The sequence below is a fragment of the Sphaerodactylus townsendi genome, linkage group LG08 (genome assembly GCF_021028975.2).
Source record: "Sphaerodactylus townsendi isolate TG3544 linkage group LG08, MPM_Stown_v2.3, whole genome shotgun sequence".
NCBI classification, from domain to species: Eukaryota; Metazoa; Chordata; class Lepidosauria; order Squamata; family Sphaerodactylidae; genus Sphaerodactylus; species Sphaerodactylus townsendi.
In genome coordinates, this window is record NC_059432.1 from 48,164,677 (window position 1) to 48,189,177 (window position 24,501).

The 24,501-nt window shown below is 41.5% G+C and overlaps 1 protein-coding gene across 2 annotated transcripts in view; it reads right to left on the reverse strand.

Moving 5' to 3' along the window:
• HTRA1 (HtrA serine peptidase 1) overlaps positions 1 to 24,501 on the reverse strand; it is a 64,071-nt gene that overhangs the window by 14,911 nt on the left and 24,659 nt on the right. For both annotated transcript variants that reach the window (XM_048506570.1, XM_048506571.1), the window contains exons 2-3: positions 22,667 to 22,766; positions 22,206 to 22,410 (exon numbers count right to left, since the gene is read on the reverse strand). In XM_048506570.1, coding sequence (XP_048362527.1) covers positions 22,206 to 22,410; positions 22,667 to 22,766 — 305 coding nt within the window. The remainder of the gene's footprint in view (positions 1 to 22,205; positions 22,411 to 22,666; positions 22,767 to 24,501) is intronic.

The window sequence follows — 24,501 nt, forward strand, 5'->3', positions numbered from 1 at the left end:
TAGGACATAAGCCTAAACACTGGGCAAACAATAAATCCAACACTGAGGGGCTTACATTAAATCTTAAAAGGGATAAAAGCAAGAAGGAAACCATGTGAAACATTAGCACTCTGATATATACACGTCCTTTCCAGGCCTTATGGGGACTTTTGGATAACACTGGTCTCTTTACTTTGGTCCTTAGCCAGTGTAGTTTAGCGATAGGCTTAGGAAAATATTTTTCATATTTTCCTGGCAGTGACAAACCTAGAGTCAACTAGTTAACACTGTTTGCCATCTGTCTATGATGGAAACATTTTAATGTCTTATCCCTTCTTCAAATTATTTCTTACTTATCCTTTCACCCTGTGACCTGAAGGCAAAACAGCACCTATCAACAGAGACTGGACTTGAGAAGATGCTAATGAACCAAACTGTCCTCAACTCGGGGCGTAATGAGGATGGGATAAGGGAGAGCTCTTGTCCTGGGAAAAACTTGCCTCAGGGCACCCTGATTGCTGCCCCCACCACCGCCTCCCCACCACTGCAAAAAAAAGGCTCTGTGGTTGCTTTAAATTTTAATTTGATTTACTTCTAGGAGAGCAGTGCTGTGATTGAGACAAGATTGGGGAAGGGGACAGGCCACAAAAGGTGTTCTTTTCTAGCCTTGTCCCACCCCTGTCTCCTCCCAGCTATTGCTCACCTGGAAGTAAGTTAATCTTAATGTTAAAGTAACCATAAGCATTATTTTTTCGACAGAGGCAGAAGTGGGAGATGGCATGGGTCACTTCCCCCCCCCCCGCCACCCCAATCATTGCCGCTGCCACAGAAGCCTATGGCTGTTTCAAAATTATGCATAATTTACTTCCAAGTGAGGGGTGGCTGGGAACAGACTGGGGGCAGGGACAAAGCCAGGAAAGGAGTGCCCTCCCTGGCAAATCCTTGCCTCCAGTCTCCTCCCAGTTGCCACTTGCCTGGAAGTAAAATAAGCTTAATGTTAAAGCAACCACAGGTTTTTGAGGCAGTGGCAGCAGCATGGGGGGAGGACATGGGGGATGAACATGGGCAACATTTCTCACCTGCGTCCGGCCAGAGCTCTTTCTCCCTTTCTTTCCCCTTGCTCTCCCTCACCCCTTTTTCTCCATCTCCCCCTTTTCCTCTCCTTTCCCTTTCTCTCCCTTTCCTCTTTCTTTCTTCTTTCCCACCTTCTCTCTTCAACTTTTCTTTTCTTTCTCTCTTCCCACCCTTTTTCTCACTCTCCTTCTTGCTCTTTCCCCCCTCTTCTCTCGCTTCCTTCACCCTTTCTCGCTAGATGGAAGATAATACTAAATAGTAATGTGTTAGCACAATATTTTGGGTACGGGTGAACAGTTAAGTTGAAAATGAGCAGTCAGTGTGATTCAGAGACAAAAAGGGGTTAATGCAATCTTGGGGTCTATCAGTAGGGACATAACATCCAGATCAGAAGAGGCTGGGGGAGGCACAGTTTGTGAGCTTGCCCCAGACACCATTCTCTGTAGACATGCCCTGCTCACAACCAGTCAGGTACACAGCCTGTCTATATGGAGTCACTTCACTGACAGCATGTGTGAATGAGCATCACAGAACACAGACCACAAACAGAACTTTCAAATCACTTCACCTAAAACACAATGTTTTCCTGCAACGTATCACATACAAGGGATATAAATGAATATGAATAAGTCACTACAATGCAAGTGCTAACTAAAAAGATAAACAAATGAATCAGTAGCACACAATTCAGTTGCAACTGTAGCTTCCACAAAGAAGAAAGTTTCATGCAAAAAAATAAAAAACAGAAGCTATGGAAACAATCTAGAACAGCGGTTCTCAACCTGGGGGTCGAATGACCCTTTCACAGGGGTCGCCTAAGACTCTCTGCGTTCTCCATCTGTAAAATGGATAAATGTTAGGGTTGGGAGTCACCACAACATAAGGAACTGTATTAAAGGGTCGAGACATTAGGAAGGTTGAGAATCACTGGTCTAGAATTTTTTATCAAACAGAATTCATTCAGGGAAACATTCACATAAGAATCACTCAATTGCTGCTGAATAATGAAGCTCTCCATTAAAAATCTTGACTAAATGCCCTTTCATCCAGCTGGGTGTCATTTTTTTCCTGAGATGGGCACAGCATTTTATTCCATCTGCCATTCTTGTGAGGCAGAAGACTCTGAATGGAAACCTCCACAACCAATTAAGATCGCAAGAAGATGCTTTTAGGTGCCTGATGGATAAAATGAATTGCTCCCCCCTCTTTTTTAACATAAAATTTAAAATCAATCACATGGCAGATTATTTGAGTTTACTTCAGGAGCCCAAGCATAGATGGATAATCACTAGGGCTCGTTGTAACTCCTTCCCTTGCTCTATGTTACAAGGAAGATTCCGAAAAATCGACCTGCAAGAGCGGAAATGTCCTCATTGTATCACAGCGATTCAAACCATGGAACATATATTGCTCAACTGCCCCAAATACGAGGGATCTAGGACCAGACTTTTTGCTCTTTGTCCTGTAATCTTTAATGAATACTCTGCTGTGGGGAAGATTACGTTTCTACTTAACAATTCCGCCTCCGAGATTTTAACTTTTGTAGCTAGGTTCCTTATAGAAACTTTGAAATGATTACCTGCGATGGTTCTCATATATGGGATATTTGTTTGGACAATGGTGGCTGTTATATGGATTCTATGCCTAATAAAGGATTATATATATAAATTTTATTCCATCTCCCATTCTTGTGAGGCAGAAGACTCTGAATGGAAACCTCCACAACCAATTAAGATTGCAAGAAGATGCTTTTAGGTGCCTGATGGATAAAATGAATCAGCTAATTAAAGGAAGGAAGGAGACAGAGACCTGTTTTGCCTCTTCCTTGCTATTTTTATAGTAAGTTTGATGGTGTTAAAGACATTCTTAGCATATTCCTTTTATTTTACCCTATATTTTTGTCTTTGAGTATGACCCTGTCTAGCATCAATGCTAGGGGAAAAAACTCTGAGTGAATAAAGAAAGGGTAAAATAGGGTGTTGTGCCAGATGTATGAGCTGTTCGAAGGAAAATAAATGCAAAAAAAAGTTTGTTTGCTTGTTCAGCAGCAGTCATGTCCAACTGCCAGTGCTGCACGCAAACACCATCTGCCAGCAGAGATGCTAGAGAAGTGGTATTTACCCAAACTCCATGCCTTTAGGCACTCACAGCAATCCTTCCTAGGGCTGTGCTCACTGATGCTGTGGAACAAATAAAATGCAATACTAAATAATGTAGATGCATGTAATAGTCTATGAATACAGTATGCATATCTTTCACCAAAGGGCATTCTTCCCTTCACAGATATAAATAACTGTGATTTATATTTCAATCCACATTTAATGGAAACATCCTAAAACATGCTTCTTATTTGAACTCATTATAGAGCTGCCCAGACAGGGGGAAACAAACATTACAGAAGAGACAGGGAAACTGTAGCAACAAGCAAAATATCTACAATAAATGATAAGAGATCCCAGGAAGAGAGGCAGCTTTCATAGCTGTATGTTATTTTTGGCAAGAGAAAGGAGCTATATAATATACTCTTGCTGAGTCATGCAATCAACTGCAGTTGTGCTGAGTCTTCAAGTCTGGGCTAATATTGGTGAAATGTTAGTTCAAAGTCAAAACCGGTATGAGTTGGCTGAGGCTCATCTCTGTGATTCAACATGCCTTCTGGAAAGAGTTAGCCTTTTCTTTGTGGGGTTCAAACAAAATCAGCTGCAAAAATCGCTTTCTCAGCAGATGTTATAAAACATGGCTGTGCAAAGCAAAATGTGTACTGTACTGCAAGTTTCTAGAAGAGACCAGGTTCTGTATTTTTTAAAATTAACCTTAAATCCTCAAATGACTGTATATGAGATATTCATTGGCCAGTTTATTCCTTGATTAATATGGCAATAACTTGTTTGCGCAAGCTAAAGAGCTATTCCCTTTCCTTTTGTGGAAATCCAGCTGAGCTCACAATTTGACCTCAAGTGGACAGATATTGCAGGATCAGGAGCTTACGGTGCTTTCAAACAAGCTTTACAAGTGTTTGGTCTGTAAACTTGTGTGTATGTGCCATAAAGACACAGCTGACTTCTGGTGGCCCATAGGGTTTTCTATGCAAGAAACCTTTAGAGGTAGTCTGCCATTGCCTGCCTCTACATGGGCTGAGAGAGTTCTGGGGGAACTGTAACTGGCCCAGGGTCACCCCAGCAGGCTTCATATGGCAGAGTACGGAATCAAACTTGGTTCTACAGATTAGAATCTGCCACTCCTAACCACTACCTCTTAATGTAAACTTGCCCAAATGATAACTTATATAACCTCACTCTTCAATATTAATAATAATTGGACATTCACATCAATAACAAGAAAGATGAATTAAGTTTCATGTATGAAAAATACACTAAAGAAACCGGGCTGGTTTTGTTTTTCATAAGCTTAAAGAGAATTCAGTTTCAGTATGGAAGGACATGCTCTTATTTCTCTTGTGTTAGTAAGGTAAAATGCAATCACTACTAGCCAGCAGTACATGTCTGTAGGAATGCATTGTTCACTCCTTCATTATTTGTACTACCAGCTATAGCCTGCACAGGAAGACTGGAACACTTGAAATGAGTTTTGTCTTCAATCCACCTCCTCCTTGAAGGGTTGGGGAGGGGAGGGAAGGGGAGGGAAGGGAAGGTTTGATTTACAAAGATAATCTATATTGCCAAAGCTAACAGAAATGACTCATATATGTGGTGATTTGCGCACAATGCCAATACAAAGAACCAATGCCAACCCCCCCCCCCCCCACACACACACACACACACTGTTTGGCCAACGTAACTCTTGAACAAGCAAGGGATGCATAACCATAAACCTGTTTAAAGAGGCAAGAATAGCTCTTGCTGAATCAGGACAAAAATGGTAAGCATTACCATAGGTGATTGATTTTGGTAAATAAGCTGAAGTAAAATGAAAGGACACATCCCATTCCACACAACGATCTGAACAAAAGTGATGGACTAAAATGGACTGATACTACTCAGGCCATCAAAATCCAGGTTTTACAACTTAAGTAGAATTGGTTGACAGCTTATTGCAGGCCAAGTTTACAGAATGGACTGTCTTCTTAATTTAAACAATTAACAGCATAGATGGAAAGCTTAACACTGTCTAAGAGAATCAAGAAAGGTGTTGCAGACTCAATTAACTTCAAGCATTTACCTCTCTACTTCTTGCTGATGAAATTGAATAAGTAGTTTAAGTACTGTCATTACAGTACACAGCTCTAATCAGGATTTGTTTTTCATTTATTTTTACACATCACTTAGAATAGCAGAGGATTAATTTAATAGCTTGTCTATAAGACTTGGCACCCCATAGCCCTGGTCATTGCCACATGACAAAGCTTAGGAGCCCCATTTTTCCCCCTCAGTATTTCCTATGAGCTCTTTTTCCGCCCCTTCTCAAAAACATCAGGACAGGAAAAGGTACAGAAAGGCCTCCTGAAAAATCTGCAGAACTGTCTCAGTGTTTGAACACTACCACATATTCTTCCAACAGTAAAGCCTTACGATTCATGGGGAATGTGATTCCCATTGTAGCCAGAAGGACAGATAATAATTATTTTGTTTTTAATATAGTTTTGATAGATATATAATGTTAGTAGAATTTAGGTTTTATTATGATTTTCTGTAAAGTTTTCCTTCCTGCTGTAAAATGTATTACTCCCTGAAACCATTGTCTAAGTCACAAGCTTGCTGAAACAAAAAGATTAGATTATGCTAAAGGTGGACCCAGAGAAACAAGATGCAGACAGTTAATGAATCAGGCAAACCCCTTTTGCATTTTGACATAGCCCCAAGTAATTGTCACACACACACACAGTAAAAACCCATTAACAGCCAGATACAGGGCGGAAAGTCAAGGTGAATATGCATAAAAGCCAGCAGGCAAACATCTGTGTTATCACAAGGACAACTATCCGGAGGTGTTTCTTCACCAAAGATAAAACCTGGATGTCTTAGAAGAAGAAGCTTAATGGCCCTTGATGGCCCTGTATTATTACTGTATAATTCAATCCATGATGTAACTTCCAAAATTTTACTATAAGAACTTGGTGTTTTTCTGTGTTCAGCGTGCTTTCTGCCAGGCTTGACCTTGCGCCTTGCCTGGTGCTCAGTGTGCATTGTGCCTGTGTGCCAGTGTACCCGAGTTGCAGTTGCTCTAGCAAAGTGCTGTAACAGGGATTGCCTCCAGAGGGAGGGATGAACGTCATGGCAACAAACACACAACTTATTGAAATAAACACAGACACTTTATTTGTGGTAATAAAATTGGCCATAGCCATAGCGTTTATTGGCAGGAAGACAGAAGAGTGTGGCGCAGCATGGGGGTCTGATCTGATAGCTGGGCAGCCAGGCAGGCTGACCCAAAGCAGCTTTCCTCAAAACCCGCTGTTTGAGGAAAATGAACTCACCCTTGAGTTAAAAGGAGGGCAGAAATGAAAGGGCGAATTCCAGACGAGCGGAGGGCCACATTCTGAAAAATCCCCCATTTGCTGAGGGGGGGGGGCGCAAGCTGTCTCAACCCAAGCAGGGCTGCCAGACCCCAGGCCTGCTCCACCCCTTCCCAAAGGGCAAGCAAGCAGGCTCCCCAGGCAAGATCAGTCCCCCATGCGCAAATTGACAGATGGCTATGACAAGGATAAGCAGGAACAAAAGCCTCCGTACCCCTGAAAAGAAAGGGGAGAGGTGGGTGGGACGACCTCGGCGGTGGGCGAAAGAGGGGCCACACGTTTAAATGGGGAAGAGGCGGTCTGGGCGGCTGACGTCAGGGCTCTACGACCTGACGTCACCCACAGCCAATCAACAGGCGAGGCCCCGCTGGCCTCATCACTGAGCGACGGGCCTGCCCCCTCCCAGCCAGAAGAGGCAGGGGAGCATGATGCCGCCCCCCCTCCCCTGGCAGCAAATGGCGGCCGCGGTAAGTCGCAGGCCGCCTCCTTCTCGGTGTTACAGTAAAAAAACCTTTTGAAGAATCTTGTCTGTCGAGCCTCTTTATTTGCTGTCAGGCTGAAATAACTGAGATCACTATTAAAAGTTGCCCAGGCAGTGGGTAACACCATTATTCCCAGCAGATTTGGACTCTTGAGCAAATCTAAGGCTTGCTCAATCTGGGAAAGTAGGAGATCACAGAATAGGCTGTCAGGAGATGCTCCAGACCAAGATTCATCCAACTTGGATCAGTCCTAGGATCTGGATAGCACACAATACAGATTGTCAGATTTCAAAAAATATCAACTTTGAGGTTTTCCATTTTTTAAAAGTGCATTCTGGAGCATATTTCCGCTAGAGGAACTTAAGACACTTCTGGTACATCTTACTGTGCACTGGTATGAACCAAACTGAAGTCTCTACTCCTTTGTTTTGTGTAAAATGTTGCCAAGTTGCAGATATCTGAGGCAAGAGATGTCCAGAGGTGATATGCCTTTGCCTATCTCTGTGTAGCAACCCTGGACTTCCTTGGTGGTCTCCTATCTAGTACTAACCAGAGCTGACCCTGCTAATCTTCCAAGATCTGACAAGATCAGGCTAGCCTGAGCTATCCAGGTTAGGGCATGCCTTTAAGAAATACCAGTTAAAATTCAGTCTCTGTTAAGGGTACATCAGTAAGGGGAAAACATTGACTTTAACATCTGTTTGTTGAACAAGTTGTACATAATCAGTTTGCACGCAGTGGAAATATGTCAGTATTCAGTAAATAAGAAATGTGTCAGTATTTAGACATCTTCTGAGCAAAACTTTGCAGTTTCTTTAAGAAGAATATAGATTTTTCTTCCTACTCTGTTCACAGACTCAGCAGTCAACAAACTGCAAAATATTTAACAGCTGTAACCCTGGGAAATGACTGAACTGAACTTTAGCAGTCTATCAGGATAAATGATGTCAAAACTTAGTCTTTACTATATTAAGACAGGAATGCTATTTTATTTTTTAACAAACTGCCAAAGAAAACAATATACTTCCAAGTTCAATATGTTCACAGGCCTGTGATACATTTACATGGTCTAACAGATTGTGCGAGTGAATGTATCGGGTCCAGGAAAACAATCCCACTTTCCACTATGATCCCAGAGCATGATTCGGCCAATCAAATATTGATTCTATCCTCAAAAATGCAAGGAAAAAATTAATAAACCTAAAATTAAATATACCAGCATCCACTAAAACCAACAGAAATGAGACATCAAATCCATCATCTGATTCTTAAAGAGTCCTAGTTTAAAGTGAAAAGCATATGGAATATGATAAAGAAAGCAAAAAGATTAAATAGAATGGGACAACACACACAGTACAACAGATTCAGATATTAAACAATATTTAACATTTGGAGAGATGCATTTCTATTTCATTGTTCACCTTACAAAAATAGTATCAAGAGAATGATACAATCACAAAAACTGCTCAGTTGGGATCAAATACATAGACAATACTGTGCCTGGTACAGCTGTTTTGAAACAGTAATTGGAATAATCTGAGTTTCTGCTGTGGACAGGATGGATTTTATACAGGGGATTATGTTCCAGCCAACATGGTGTAGTTGATAAGAGTGGTGGACTGTTATCTAATGAATGGGGATTTGTTTCCCGGCTTCTACACACGAAGCCTGTTGGGTGACCTTGGAATAGTCACAGTTCTTCAGAACTCTTTCAGTCCCACCTACCTCATAAAGTATCTGTTGTGGGAAGAGGAAGGGAAAGAAGTTTGTAAGCTGCGTTAAGTCTCCTTATAGGAGAGAAAGGCAGGGTATAAATCCAAACTCTAATACACGATCATTTTAACCGAATATGCCAGAGACTGAACCTGAAACCTTCTGTGTGCAAAGTGGATAAACCACAGATCCTCTCCCAATAAGCCTGGGTAGTACAGCACAAGTACAGATGATCACCCACTGGAGATGAGGGAGACAGAGAGAAAATGGGACCAAAATGTGTGCCCAGCAACAGAACCCGTGCATTAAACCCTGTTGTGTTCAGAGATCACATCTAAGTGAAGCTGCAGATAAATTATTTGCCTCCAACCAAACCCAACTTTGAGTGTTCTTCGTAATAGTACATGAGATTCACAGCAGTCAATATAGAAGATCAATTTTATTTTTGTCCCTCAGCCCAATATTGCTTCAGATTCAATCCAGCACTAGAAAGAACAAACGAACTTTTGCCCTCTTAGTTTCATTCTCGCCTGATGTCTTCCCTTGTGTTTGTCTGATCAGTTCATGTGGTTTTGCTTCCTTTCTGCAGCACTGTGGTTACAATATTTGTGTGGCCAGAGGGGATTTGGCTCTTTTCCCCTGTGTACACAGTCTGTGGAAAGCAGGAAAGCAAACCTTGTGTGTTTATGCATAAGGATGTTAATAGCCAAAAGTTTTGAAAACAAACTGGTTGTCTTTCAGAGGTACCTCTTACAAAACATGTGGAAATGATCTTGAACCTAAAACATATACCAGATCTTAGAAGCTTCTTCTCAGATGTTTACCTTATTGTGGTTTAAGAAATCTAATGGGAGTCAGACTTATTTTTTAAAATGGGCTAACATATAAATGTCTTTTATTCCACATGGTTCAGATGATGGTTTTTCTTTTCATTATTTTTTATAAATTGTGGAACTATTTTCTGAACACATCAGAAGACCTCCCTCAAAGCACATAAAAGTAAAAAAAAATGAATGATGCAGTGGAAAAGGGAAAAGACTGCCAAATAAGAAGGTAGGTAATTAGATTTTATGCCACAGCACCATTTAGGTCTTATTTCACAATATATTAAATCATTTTGCAAACAGCCACATCTATATTACCATTTAAGTTACACCCCTTCCCCCCAAAAAACCTTTCACTTGTTAGCTTTCATTTAGTTCCAAGGTCTGAGTCTGCCAGGTCAGAGTGTAGTGAATTAATTACAAACACTGAGTTGAATCCTACTGTTTCATTCCTTTCCTATTGGTGTATTCTTTTGGCACAAGGCACCACTGATGATCTTAAGTCAAAGTAGAGCACCATGTATCAGTGAAAGGTGTCTCGCAACAAAAGAATAATGCAAAGGATAAGATTCAACCCTATGTGCATTGCTCAAGTGATGTTTGTGTACAAGATTAGCTGTATTTCCCAGTTGAGTACTTTATATTATCTGGACATGTACATCTGTAGACATAACATGAGCATTTAGCAGTGGCATAACTGAGCTAAATGCTGTATCTGTGAAAGGAAATGGATAATGCCTTTTTTGAGCAAAAAAAAAACAAAGCAAGGAAAGCATCAACTTCATACGCACTGGAGAGATACAAATTTTACAACCAGCTCCATCCAGTGATTTCGGATTGGCAATAGTTGAGTCAAACATGGGCAATAACAAATGTTAAAAGGCTGAATGTTATTGTCAACTCTGGAAACTGAAATAAGTATATTGTCTCTGTCTTTCTCTGATCTGTGTAGCCCAGACTAGCCCGCCCTCATCAGATCTCAGAAACTAAGAAGTGTTGGCAAGTATTTGGATGGGAAGTATTTGGATAGGAACCTACAAGGAATACCAGGGTCATGAACGCGGATCAGGCAATGGCAAACCACCTCTGAATGTCTCCTGTCATGAAAACTCCACCAGGGGTTGCCATTAGTCAGGTGTGACTTGATAGCAAAAAAAATTCAGTTTTATTGAATTCCATTACAATCATAGGGTTCAAATGTTTTGATGTAGATGAAATGCAAAGAGTCCAAGTGCAAACACGTCATGTTTTACATAATTAAGACCGAAGGAGCTATAAAAATAAATTATTTACTGAGAATGCTTCAGACAGAGCAGGGATGATCTATACGGCCCTCCAAGGTGAATGCCCTTAGCTATGCACATGGTACTTTTATTCAGCAAGATACAGAAAACAGCCATTTTCTGTTGTGTAATCTTCTATGTGGGAGGTTTGCTCAGTCCTATTTGTTTTGGCCTTCAAGCAGTCATTATGTAATCACAGAATATGCCTTGTATTCATTATGGCTTTATCCAGTTTACTTTTGCTCAAAGGAACAGAAAAGGCTAACTCACATTTTGGAAATACTGGAGCTCTGTCTAACCGGTTACATGTTAGACTTACTGATGGCTGACTCATTGCACATTCTTTGCTGCTTGCAAGACCTTGAAGTGAAATCCTAGCTGACCTGGTTACTTAAGTAAATTAAAAGACATCTTACCCTTTTATATATATATAAAAGCTCTAACAGTTTTCAAATTGCTGCTGCTCACAACAGTTTATTTGCTTCTTTTGGCTACCCAGTCACAAAGCCAGACAGCTTAGTTATTCTAAGTTATTTAAATCCTGAAACATTACTGTTGAGAAACATTACTGTTTCTTGAGATGCTTGAATTCTTTTTGATCTACATTTCTACCACCACTGCCAATCCTTTACCAACGCTCTGTATATCTTGTTTCACTTTTCCACCATGTTGCAATCAAGAATCCAAACACTGGCAGTCTATAGGATACATTCAGTCCTTACAATAAACCACAGTCAATAATCAACAGTTGAATTAAATTCTATCATGATATCCAAATGTAAGCTGCCAAATAAATCATGGTTGGTTGATGAAGACAATGCTGAGATTCTAGCTTCAGTTTCTTGTTATAACTGAATTCAGAAATCCCTGTTTTATCACCACCATTCTCAAGATTCCCAGATACAGAGTCAGTTGCACAGAGCAGCAGAAAAGCCACACTTGCAACATTCTGTTATTGATTACGCTTTCTCGGGACAAAACCTTCCTCCTCCTTCCTTTTCTCCATGCTTCCCATCATCACGAGTGACCAAACAAACTGTATGTACACCTCACCAAACAAACTGTATGTACACCTGCAACATCTCCCAAAGAAATATTTAAAAGGTAGGAAACAGACTTTAGCTTAATTATATGATTTTGTTCTGTTTACCAACTCACACAACAGAAATTGCTCCATACACCGTATATACTGGCGGATAAGTCGAGTTTTTCAGCCCTTTTTTAAGGCTGAAAAATGCCCCCCTTGACTTATACGCGAGTCAGTGATCCCCCCGCGATGCCCCCCACACACACTTACTTTAACAAATGCAGCAGGCTTGAGAAGAGGGCTTGCCTGTGTTCCCTTCCAGGCTGAAATGGCCTGCTGGGGACTACATTTCCCAGGAGACCCTGGGAAATGTAGTTCGCACCAAGTCCAAACAACTTCCTGGAAGGGAACACAGGCAAGCCCTCTTCTTAAGCCTGCTGTGCTTGTTAAAGTAAATGTGGGGGGCGCTGCGGGGGGCACCGCGGGGGACGGGGGTGCTGAGCAGGGAACCCCCCCTGCCCCAGAGAAAAGGCGGCTGCCTTCTCCCTGGGGCAGAGGGGGAATGGTGGCAGTGCCCTGCTCTGTGCCGCTGGCTGCTGCATTTCCCACCCTCAACTTATACACAAGTCAATAAGTTTTCCCAGTTTTTTGTGGTAAAACTAGGTGCCTCAACTTATACTCGGGTCAACTTATACACAAGTATATATGGTAATAAACCCTGTTACAAACTGAAGTAATTTGCAACATACCACCATATCTATTTTTCCATAGACATTCCTCCTCCAAATCACTCTTTATATTCCGAGAACAAGGGACCATGATGGTGATTCTCAATGCTGTTCCAGAATTAGCAACGTACACAATTAAAATGAAGGATTCACACACTAGGGTATACTGCACCTCAATATAATTTACAATCCAGATTTTCCCATCTACATGATGTTCTTATTACTGACAATAGCTGAGTTACACCTCCCTAATTTTTTCCGGTCTGAGCTGCCTAGGACTATTCTGTCTTTTTATCAGAATAACTTCCTAATGGCAAAAAAAAAGTACCAATACACAATGGTGTAATGGCACCAATACTGACAATGCGCGTGTAGTAGTAAATGATGACAATCGGTTTAAAAAATGCAACCACAGCTAACACTTCAGAGGCTGACAACTGGAACAATATTTCGCAACACACTACAAACATGTTATCCTGAAAACAAGCCACAACAGCAGCACAAAGGCCATCCGCATACAACAAACATGGTGTTTTTATTTGACATAAAAGCAAATGGAAGAGGGCAACAAACATGGACCAAAACATGGAAAGAATGGGAAAACAGAAGGAATGCTGACATTGTTGTCTGGAATAACTGCATTTATAAATAATAGTAACTGTGCTATCCTGGCTAATGTGTAACTACCCAAAATGAGTGAGTGACCTAGTTCTAATAATGGACTTATTTCCCAAGCTTTACTTTTATTTCTGTGTGCGTGAGTGTGGGTGTGTGATGAACCTAAGGAGCAGGCAGAGGCAGAAAAGCTAGAATCAAAAGTGTTAATTCCTCACGCAGCCTGTGAGCAACAGCCCAAAAGTAGGTGGTGTTAAGGAGGAGTCAGGGTTCCTGATAAGTTTAGAAGTCGTTCAACTCAGAGTTCCAGAAATAACAGATGAGTTTAGTGTCTTTGGCACTAGTTTTGTGTGGGTTTGGTGCAAAGTGTTGCCAAAAAGGTAACCAGCAGCAAAGATCAGAAGAAAAGAAGGTCTTAGGAGAATTAAGAAGAAGAGAAGAAGAAGAGTTTGGATTTATATCCCTCCTTTCTCTCCTGCAGAAGACTCCAAGGGGCTTACAATCTCCTTGCCCTTCCCCACTCACAACAAACACCCTGTGAGGTAGGTGGGGCTGAGAGGGCTCCGAGAAGCTGTGACTAGCCCAAGGTCACCCAGCTGGCGTGTGTGGGAGTGTACAGGCTAATCTGAATTCCCCAGATAAGCCTCCACAGCTCAGGCGGCAGAGCTGGGAATCAAACCCGGTTCCTCCAGATTAGATACACGAGCTCTTAACCTCCTACGCCACTGCTCCTAAGCCACATAATTAAGGAACATTCTTTGCCCTTGGGAATAACGAGCCACTGCATAATTAATTAAATAATTAAATACATTCTCATCTGATGAAAATCCTAATTCATGCAATTTACCAAGAAAAGCATTAAGGCTTGATGATAAAAATTAATCTTGTCTCTGACTAGGGTGTTCTAGCAAGAATATTTTGGTTCTCCTCTAACTTATAATATTTGAACAGACTGAAATGTTTCTCAATGACAGACGCAATGCAACAGACAGGTTGTGTACTGCAAGGACCTGTGCCTACCAGCAGTTTTTGGAAATTTTTATTTGTTCAATTTATATACCGCCCTCCCCAAGAGGTTCAGTATGTGGGTCATATGGGTTACAGGATCTAGAGCAGAGGTGGTATTCAGCCGGTTCGCACTAACTGGCTAACTGTCTGAATCTCACCATAGCACCATTCGTTGCTGCAAATGAGCACCTGCCTTCAGGATCCCTCTCCCGCAGTGCTGCTGCTCCCCCTGAGCTTGTGATGCTGCTGGCCAAGGGATGCATCAGGACTCGTCCGGGGTACCCAGTGAAGGCACCGAATGGCCTCCCAGTAAGTTTGGGCAGCCAATTCTGCTGAATTGCCTGGCTATGCATACACACACCCTGCCCCCATGGAATAGGGACCCTTTTCTTTTCTCCCTCACCTGGTTTTGTTAAGTCCTGCAAAGAAACCCCAAAGCAGAAGACCTCCCCATATATGGCAGTCACAACAGCCAGGAAAATTGCCACGAACCGCTGTAGTCTTCTTCTGCCTCTCTCTCACTCCCCACTCCCCCGGGCAAGCCACTCTTTGCTTCCACCACCACCCCGCCCCCCTGGGTTTTCCCAATTCTCCAAAGGTGAACTTAACCCATCCACCAGGGATGTGCTGGAGCCCTGACAGCTGGCCAAAATTGAAGGGTGAAATCTCCCTTCATTTGGAGATTGGGTTGCTTCAATTAACGCCCCAGAGGGTGACAGGGCATCCTGCCGCCACCCCCCCCCACCCCCCAATGTGCCAGCCCTGGCCCCAGCCAGCCCCACTTACCATGGCTCCCTGAAGGCCCACTGCCGGCCCAGTGGTTTGTGGCATGGCCCAAACTGTGGCCAGCCACCCCCAGCAGAAAGGGGGGGCAGGGCACATCAACCAGGTAAGTGGGCGGTGAGGGGCGCATGATGGGGAGCGTATGGCAGGGTGTGCTTGAACCAGTGGTTGCTCCATTTGAATCCCACCACTAATCTAGAGGATCTACTTTGTTGCAAAGAGTTCCAGGTTAAATCTCTACTCTTTATAGTTCAAAATAATCAAGAAAAGGTGACGTGAAAGACTTCTCTACCCAAGACCCTGGGGAGATGCTACCAGTCAATGTGAATAGTACTGACTTTGATGGACTAACAGTTTGACTAAAAATAACGTGGTTTTATGTATACCTGTGGAATTGATAAATTAATACTCTCATTATTTTGCTTACAGTTTCTCATACAGGAAACACCCATTCAATGAGCTTTCAAAAGGTCTCAGATTCAATACAGGACTCTTTCAGTAAAAAGATATTCAGCTTTGGTGAGTGGCTGCAGCCAACTAGAAAGTCTACTAAATAGACCAATTAGCCAGTTCATTATGACTGTTTGCTCTGTCATTTTAACTTCGTCCTCCCTTCCTTAGTTTTTCTCTTATGTTATCATTGTCCAAAATTCCTATTCAACATTGTTAGCTAATAGAAAAGCCTCATTTCCCAAGATTTCTTACTAAAATTATCCAGTTGTACTATATCTCCATGACGGTTAGGTCAACAACCATATGGAAACAGCCAGTGGAAATCTCAGTTTAACAGATCTGGTTCTCATTACATTATATTTCCCCACGGAAAAAATGGGTTGGTCAGTAGGAACCAGTTAATGCTACTGGTGCCTACAATTTAATATCTTATTCAACTTCCCATTTTGTTTATGCAAGCAGCTTGCTCTGAGCCAAAAGAACCTTACTTAAAGGAAAATGGTACACACGTGGCTCTAAAAATGTAACTTTTTTAGAAATGTCAGAAGTATGAAATCATATAGAAAATGTTCATGAGTTGGTTTTGTAATTTTTTTACCATAGATAATAGCAAGGTTTTTAAGGTCTGGCCCAATAAGCAGCAGAATAATGTTATCTCTGTCTTTAAAGAGTCTGCCCAAAGAACAAAACCTTTGGTTCTCAAGGGATTCAAAAAGAAGGCTAGGCAAGAAGCAGGCAAAAAGTACTGCTGCGCACTCAGCTCACAGTTCCCTGGATCCAGCCTTTTATGTTAAGGATGTTGAAGTGACAAAACAAAACCTTGTTACATAATGCTAAGGATAGGCTATAAATAAATCTGCTTTTTTCGCTTTGGCCTCAGAGGATGAGGAAGGAATGATGAAATATATACCTCTTCACAATCTGCAACCACTAGAACAAAATACACACTGTAATATTTCCTACATCATATCGTTTTCCTCCTTCCAAAAACAATACATCAAATAATTCAGGAAACAATGCTTAAAAGGAAATAGCTGCACTCAGCCACTGTGTGTATTCATCAGTGCACTTCCTCTGTTAACTGTTGCCAAAACTGCAGCTTGCAGCAGTGACCAGAACAGTCAGCTCAGTGAATTCCCTCCTTTGTTTTCTACATATAACAGGTTTTCACTTCTGCCCCCTTTTCCCCAGTCAAGCATAAACAAGAAAATGGAGATAATTCATGTCAGACCAACAGCAAATACACTCCACAACTTATCCATGTAACCATCTAAAACTTTCTCCAATTATCTGCTCTGTCAACTAATGGATACAGTGGAATGGACATATGGAAACAAAATCATTACATTTTGCCCATACATATAATTTCCTTGTGGTAAAGTTGAAGGGAATCCAATCCTAGAAAGCATGGGAAACAGTAAAAAAAGGATGACTAAATCACCATTTAGTTAACTCATCTGTTAAAACAATTAAAAAGCAAGGGAAAACTATGCACTCTTCAGAAGAAAATTGACAGCATCCTTCTTTAAAATAGTCTGATTGCACTCTAAGCATTGTATGAATAAAATGTGGTGGCTGGTACTTTATTCTTCTATAAATGCGCTTACTTATACATAACACACACTTGTCCCTATCAAGTATGTGGATCACGATAGGTCAAAGTATCCTGTTACACTGTCAGGCCTGGCTTTTGGTGGGGGGAACTGTGTGGAGTTGCTTTCGCTTTTGAGGGCTTGGCTATTTTTCTGTCTGGCTGTGAGTGTCTACTGCTGGGATGGACCTCGAGTCTGGGTTTCTTTTTGCTGTACTGTTCTCATGTGGGGGTGGGGAAGTGGGGGTCATATTATCAATTGCTTGGCGCCTTTTTGCCAGAATCGTCTTCTTCCTTGTTCTCTGAAGTCTGCCAATAAAATCCTTGAACCATTCGAGTATTTATTGGGTTCTGATCCACGGGATTGACATATATTGTACTGTGGGGATCGATCATTGGTCAGGCTGAATGTAATCTCCTAACAGTCAAACTACATGTTCAGAAAATTGCAGAATCCTTCCTGGATTACTTTCTTGAGTCTTACCTCTAGATTAGACTACTATAATGCATTTTCAGTGTGGCTGCCCAAAATATAGTTTGTAAACTTCAGCTAGAGCAAAGGGCAGCAGCCAAGCTTCTGTTTAGTGTCAGCAGGTGTGGTCACTTTATGTCTGATCCAACAACTATTCTAGCTTCCTATTTGTTTCCAGGCCAGGTTAAAGTTGCTGCTGTTGGCTTTCAAAGACCTAAATGGCCTCAGTCAGTCTATCTCAGTGAATGTCACTTCTATACAGTCTTCCCTTCCCATGGGGAGTCCCTGATGAAGAATCCATCTTGCTGGAGGTCAAGCTAGCTCCAGATGTAGCAGGGCTTGCCATACTGTTCTGGAATTCTTTGTCCCAAGTTGTTTCATTGTCTCCATCTCTACAGGTACCCAGTGAAGAAATGTAAACTCTGTGTGTGTGTGCGCGCGCGTGCGCGCGTGCGTGTGTGTGCGCGCGCACATGCGCGCACTTTGTCAAGTCATAGTTTACTTAAGATGACCCAGTACGGTTTTCAAGGCAAGAAACATTTGGAAGTGATTTGCCATTGCCTGCTTTGCTGTTATGACTCCAGTATTCCTTGGAGGCTGCCCATCCAAATACTAACCAGGGCCAACCCTGCTTAGCTTCTGAGATCAGATGAGATCAAGCTACCGAGGGTCTATCTAAGTCAGGTCAGGGCTTTTGATAGCCTTGTTTCAATCTGAGTTTTGACTTAACTTTTATGACCTACTGGATTTATTCTGTCACTTTCAGCTGAGTACCAGAACATATCTTTTAATTATTTAATTGTTGTGACATTTTAGGATTGAATTTTAAGATTTTAATTATATTTGCTGTACATCACAACAAACAGGCATCCCCTTTTGTGATGTTGGTCTAGGGGTGTGAGAAAAACTGGGCTCAGGTCTTTGATAAATCCTGCTAAAGGGGACGAGGGTGGCTGCAACTTTAGAAGTCTGGCAAAAGGTATGTCCAGTATGCCCTGACTTGGATTGCCCTGGCTACCCTGATCTCATCTGATGTTGGAAACTAAGCAGGGTCTGCCCATGTTAATATTTTGATAAGAAATTCATCCAGAGTCACTACACAGAGGCAGGCAATGGCAAACCACCTCAGCTTCTTGCCTTGAAATCCCCAAAGGGGATTGGCTGCACTTTGAAAGCACCTTCCACCACCACAACTCAGAGAAAGGCCACAAGATCTGTATGCAAACAGAGTCATATAGGACCCCATACGTCCCAAACCGGTCTCTGCGTTCGGCAGAGGCCAACTTACTGGTGATCCCTGGCCCCTCAATGATGCGGTTAGCCTCCACCCGGGCCAGAGCCTTTACAGCCCTGGCCCCGGCCTGGTGGAACGCTCTCCCTCCAGCTGTCAGGGCCCTGCGGGACCTTAACGAGTTCCGCAGGGCCTGTAAGACCGAGCTGTTCCGTCGGGCCTTTGGGGAGGCTGGCTGCTGATGGGCCCCTCCCCCCCTAGAACATCAGTGGGTTCTGCCGTCCCCCTTCCCCCTTTTGTTTTTAGGGGACTTGATAGTAGGCGCCATCTTTATGCTGATTTTTAACACTGCTGCGTTTTAATTATCTAAATATTTATTGGATTTTAGCTTGATTTATGTGCCCTATTCTGTTTGTTCACGGCCCTGAGCCCCTCGGGGGAGGGCGGTATAAAAATGCAACCAATAAATAAATAAATAAATAAATAAATAAATAAATAAATAAATAAATAAATAAATAAATAAATAAATAAATAAATAAATATTTGTTTAGTAAAAAGCAACTTTATATACCTGATAACAGTTATATTAAAGATTGCAGTGCTGGCTTAAATCAGGCAATAAACTGAAATCTAAATCAGTTATTTTGCTTTAGAAAAGGACTGTCACTTCCAGAAGGGGGTCACCTATACATTATTTACTCATTCAGATGATACATTCTAAATACGTGTAACTTCTTCTTAAATGTGGGTACGTCTTCTATACTATAAGCAGACACATATGGCCTCTACCAACTAATCTACCAACTATATATGCACTGCTAACATATAAACTATTACATAAACTACCAACATATGTGTGTTTGTGTACACAAACACCCCCCCCCCACACACACACACATATATAAGAGTAAAGCTAGAATCAAAATGCTCTGTGAAGACACCCTTCATATGTTCAGCCAATAAATGTATTCAGCACAACTGCATGAAAATGACTGAGCAGTTACGACAGCCAAGTAGCTCTATGGGTTCTGAAAAATTGGCTCAAGATTTATGTGTCCCCATTTCCTCAAACTCATATGCAATGGAAAATAAAACAGCATTTGTCCCTTCACAGATGCCAAACTATATAGCACAACATGTCCACCTGCAATGTATTAAAGAGAGGTTTTGAAATAGCACAAATACAGTGGCAAAGCAACTAACCACATGAAAACGAGAGAGCACTCTAGGGCATAAACAAACATTATTCTTGCTACATTTCGGAGAAAAAAAAAACATGCCAGAGAATGCAGTCCAAAGAAAGTGAGTTGTATCTTAATTGTACATTTCCCTTCCAAGGCTAAATTAGGACACATCTGCACAGCAACTGTCTGTACTCCCAGGTGGACAATGTAATGGATAAAAAAGAGAAAGATTCTTCCTAGAAAAGATGTGACTCTTCAGATGAAGAAGAGTGAAAACCTGGTTAACTCCCACAAAAGGTTTCACTAGCCATACTGACAGCTATGACTGCAGGGTATTCTTTTAGGGAGTATGCAGCTCCCACAATGTGAAAAGTTCAGCCACACCCTCAGTTCTAACATTTTTTCTTGTCTATGCTCTGCTGTTGTCCTGGATGTACTCTCACAATTAAAATATATTAAAATACATAACAGAAACATACACAGCAATAAGGTGTGATCCGCTCCGCTGACCTGTTCCCCCCCCCCAATATTAACATTTTTCTAAGCAGTTGCCAAGTGTATAGTTCTTTTTGAAATTGGACTTATAAATTTTAAATACAATTTAAAAATACGGAGAGGAATATTGTTTTAGCTAATTTTTCTTAATAAGTGTACTGTATATACTGGCATATAAGACTACTTTTGAACCCTGGGAAATCATCTGTAAAGTGTGGGGTCGTCTTATATGCCAGGTACTCTTATATGGCGAGTATATCCCAAACTCTATATTTTAACTGGAAAAGTGGGGGGGGTCGTCTTATATGCCCAGTCGTCTTATACGCCGGTATATACGGTATATGAATTCTGGAACTCTATCAGAAGGGCCAGCTGTGCCTATCTTTCCCATTCAATTCATTGTCCCCATCCTGACTAGGTGAAAATTATCCAAACAAATGACCTCATCTTCATGTGCATGAAGCAGCTATATTGGAACCCATCATGGTAAAGTGACTTTTATAAAGCTGCTGAAGCAAACATAACTTGCCCATGTTTTAAAAACACAGTATAGTTATGGAATTAACTGACTTTCAGCGCTGACAACTTGTGATTACTCTGATGACCAGTACCACATGGATCTCTTCTGGAAACCAACATGCAGTAGGCCAAAATTACTCTTTACAGCCTTCCATGTCTAGCATATTTATTTAAAAGTTCTCCAGGGTCAGACCTCCTGCCCCCACACTGACCTTCAAGGGCACATAAACTCCAGACCATGCTAATGAACCATCTAGACAGGACCACAGAAGCCCAATGTGGTGTCAAAGGACCAGCTTCCCATGACACTCAGAGACACTGGACCAGTCAGGGGCCAGCCAGCAGCCAACCCCCAAGAGACAACAGCAGAGGCACAACGCAACAAGGGTAACAGAGAGGCAGCATAATCCTGCCACAGGCAATGACCCATTCCTCATCCATTGTGGGAGCCAGGAAGGCTTCTTTGGAAAGGGGGTTAAAAACCAGGCTGCAGTGACCTCCTTTGGCCAGCAGCCCTATAAGGCATCCCAGGAGGTAAAGGCAGAAGAAACAGGATTGTTGAGGTTGAGCAATATAAAAAATATTTGGTAAAATTAGGATTCAGCTTTATTTTATTGAAGTTTATTTTATATGGGGTCCTGAAAAATCCACCCCTCACCCGGGATTCAGCAGCATTTGGGAGTCCCTTTAAACAATCCCCAAATGCCATCAAACCCTGGGGGTGCGGGGGGTGGGAGGGAGGATCCTTTAGTTTCTTTTTCTTTCTTTAATCATTGTTTTAAGGGAGTACAAGCAGCCACTTTAAACGATCCTTGAATGCCGCTGGATCCCAAACAGCAATATTTTGTATTCGGATCAGCTCGCATTTGGGGCCACTGCATCTGGGCTGAAAATGGCCCGAATATGCCCAAATTGGCACTGATTCGGGCATATTCCGCAATTCAGGCTACCCGAATCGCCAACCCTAGAAGCAAACAGGGAGAATTACAGGCAGGAGCAAGTGCTGTTAAAACCTCTATCTTCACTTTTTTTTTTAGGTTTGTCCCCCAGGGCAAGCCCTATTAAAGGAAATTTGGAGGAGGAGACAGCCTCAGACTCCACTGCAATGCCAGAGCCTGAAAGAAATTCAATGCACTTACTTTAAACTATCCATGGTTAATATTTGTTTGCAAGTATTAATATTTTTCTTTAAAATCACATTATGTTAAAATGGTTTTTACAAAGAATATGTAGATATTGGCCACATAGTGAATGTATCAACATTAACTCACCTGAGTATCTATTTTTATTAGGGCTATATCGGCCTTCTCGTCAATATCTTTCATTTTAGCTTCATACGTGACACCATTCTTCAGTTCCACTTTCACTCTGTGCTTATTTGTGACCACATGGGCATTTGTAACTATTAATCCATCTTCAGAAACAATGAAACCTGAGCCACTGGCAACAGAAACTTCCCTCTTTGAAAAAGGCAACCTGAAAAACAGGCAATTTCTATATCAAGAAGAACAGCACTTTCTGAACATCAAAAAAATGACACAAGATAAATGGCTTTGCAATACCATAGGAAATTAGATACTCAGGACCTCTCACAACACATTAAACTAAAAATAATTTTAAAACGCTTAATAAGTAATGTTATTTTTGTGTTGATAACAGCCTCTACATAAATCAGTATTTTCACAGCTAAAAAAAAATCTCCAGGAGAACAATAAAATCTGAATATCTTTACTTGCGAAACAATTCAATGTGAACCACAGCTGGTGCTATCTTCTCTACCACATCTGCAATGAAGTTGTATTTGTGCCGCAAGCTGTTTGGATCTTCCTGGCCTGAGGATTGAAACAAAAAATATTCATCAGAATTCATCAGAAAGACAGCATAAACAGTGTCAAAAGACTTGTATTAAAAACTTGTGACTTATTAAAACTTGCATCAAAACCCCATAAGTTACAAGAGGTCTCTGTATTATAAACACAGGGTTTTGATTTAATAGAACTTAAAATAAAGCCCAGGAGGCCAAAACAATTTTGTTGTTGAGACAGTTTTTAATTACTAGCATTCAGGAAAAGACGCTCAGATGACAAACACTAGCCTCTTCCCGGACTAACATGCCTATCATTGATCCACTACACAGAGCAAGATGCCATTTGGCAGGGCATTTCTACTCCCAAGGCTTAATGTGACTCTTGTTCAGCTGATTTTAAATAAAACAGGCACTGAAATGAAAAGTGCATGTGCACTACAAATATTTCTTGCCAGGAGTCTCTCTAATAATAACATTACTGATCACATTCATTCATCACATTAAACTTTGTTTGTGACAGACACGAACACAGCTTGCTTGCCATGTTTGTATTTCCTCCTCTGTCTCTCCTTGTACAAGGAATGTGACCTAAACCTTCAATTGAGCTCCAATTTGTTGTGGTGATATTTGAATACACAGCACCAGGACAAACTAGAGAGTTTTTTCCCCCACAACACAGGATTTTAGGCAACGGTTTCATCCATACTCAGAATCCCAGATTGTGTAAAGGAAAAAAAACCTTCAGTTTTCCCAAGCACTTATATCTGTACGCACACCAAACAGGATATTAATTCAATATCCTGGTTCTAAAATTAGGATGCTTTCAATTATCCTCCATATCAAGGATAGAGCAGGAAGGCACACACAAACAAACAAACAAGGATAGAGCAGGAAGGCACACACAAACAAACAAGCCATGTCCATATTCAGCCTATTGTAAACAGAGGTTATTATGTTATCCGAATGGGGCTATTAACATAAATGACACAAAGAGAGAAATTCACCATAATAAACTGTTTCCTATTACCATCAGTGATTGAGGCAGAAGGATATTCCTTCCTCATTCTGAAGAATCCTCACCCAGGTACGCAGAAAAGTTCAACACATAATGTATTGTCGCAGGCTTTCATGGCCAGATTCAACTGGTTGTTGTGGGTTTTACACACAGACTTCTCTCTGTGATACACCTCTGAAGATGTCAGCCACAGTTGCAGGTGAAACGTTAGGAACAAGATCTACCAGACCATGGCCACACAGCCTGGAAAACCCACAACAACCAGTTCAACACATAACTCCTACATTGATTTTGCTGACATTTGGAAATTATTTCATTCCTGTATCTTCTACTCTCATCAACTTAGGGTAAAGACCATCTACAATGTGATATGAAGGAATCCCAAGTTAAGCAGAGGCCCTTAATTGCTACTCTAACTTAAAATGTATTTTACAAACACCTAGTTTTACAAACGACTTAATTTTTTGCTATTCCCCATAAAAATGTTGTATCATCCCCTTCAGAACAATTACATTTTATGCCACTTCCCTTCACCCACCCCAAAATTAATCTGGGCTAGCAGCAGGGTTCCCAGATGTCTGCTAAGGGTGGGCAATTGCCTTCTGATTCTTGTAACTGCCCAATCAGATGGTCAGCAGGTGGAAGAAGGTGACTCAAAGGGTGGGATAGCGATTGGAGCACTTCTTCTTCAACACTAGGGTGGGCAGAACTTATGGGACCTTCTCCTAATGGGGTGTCATCTTGT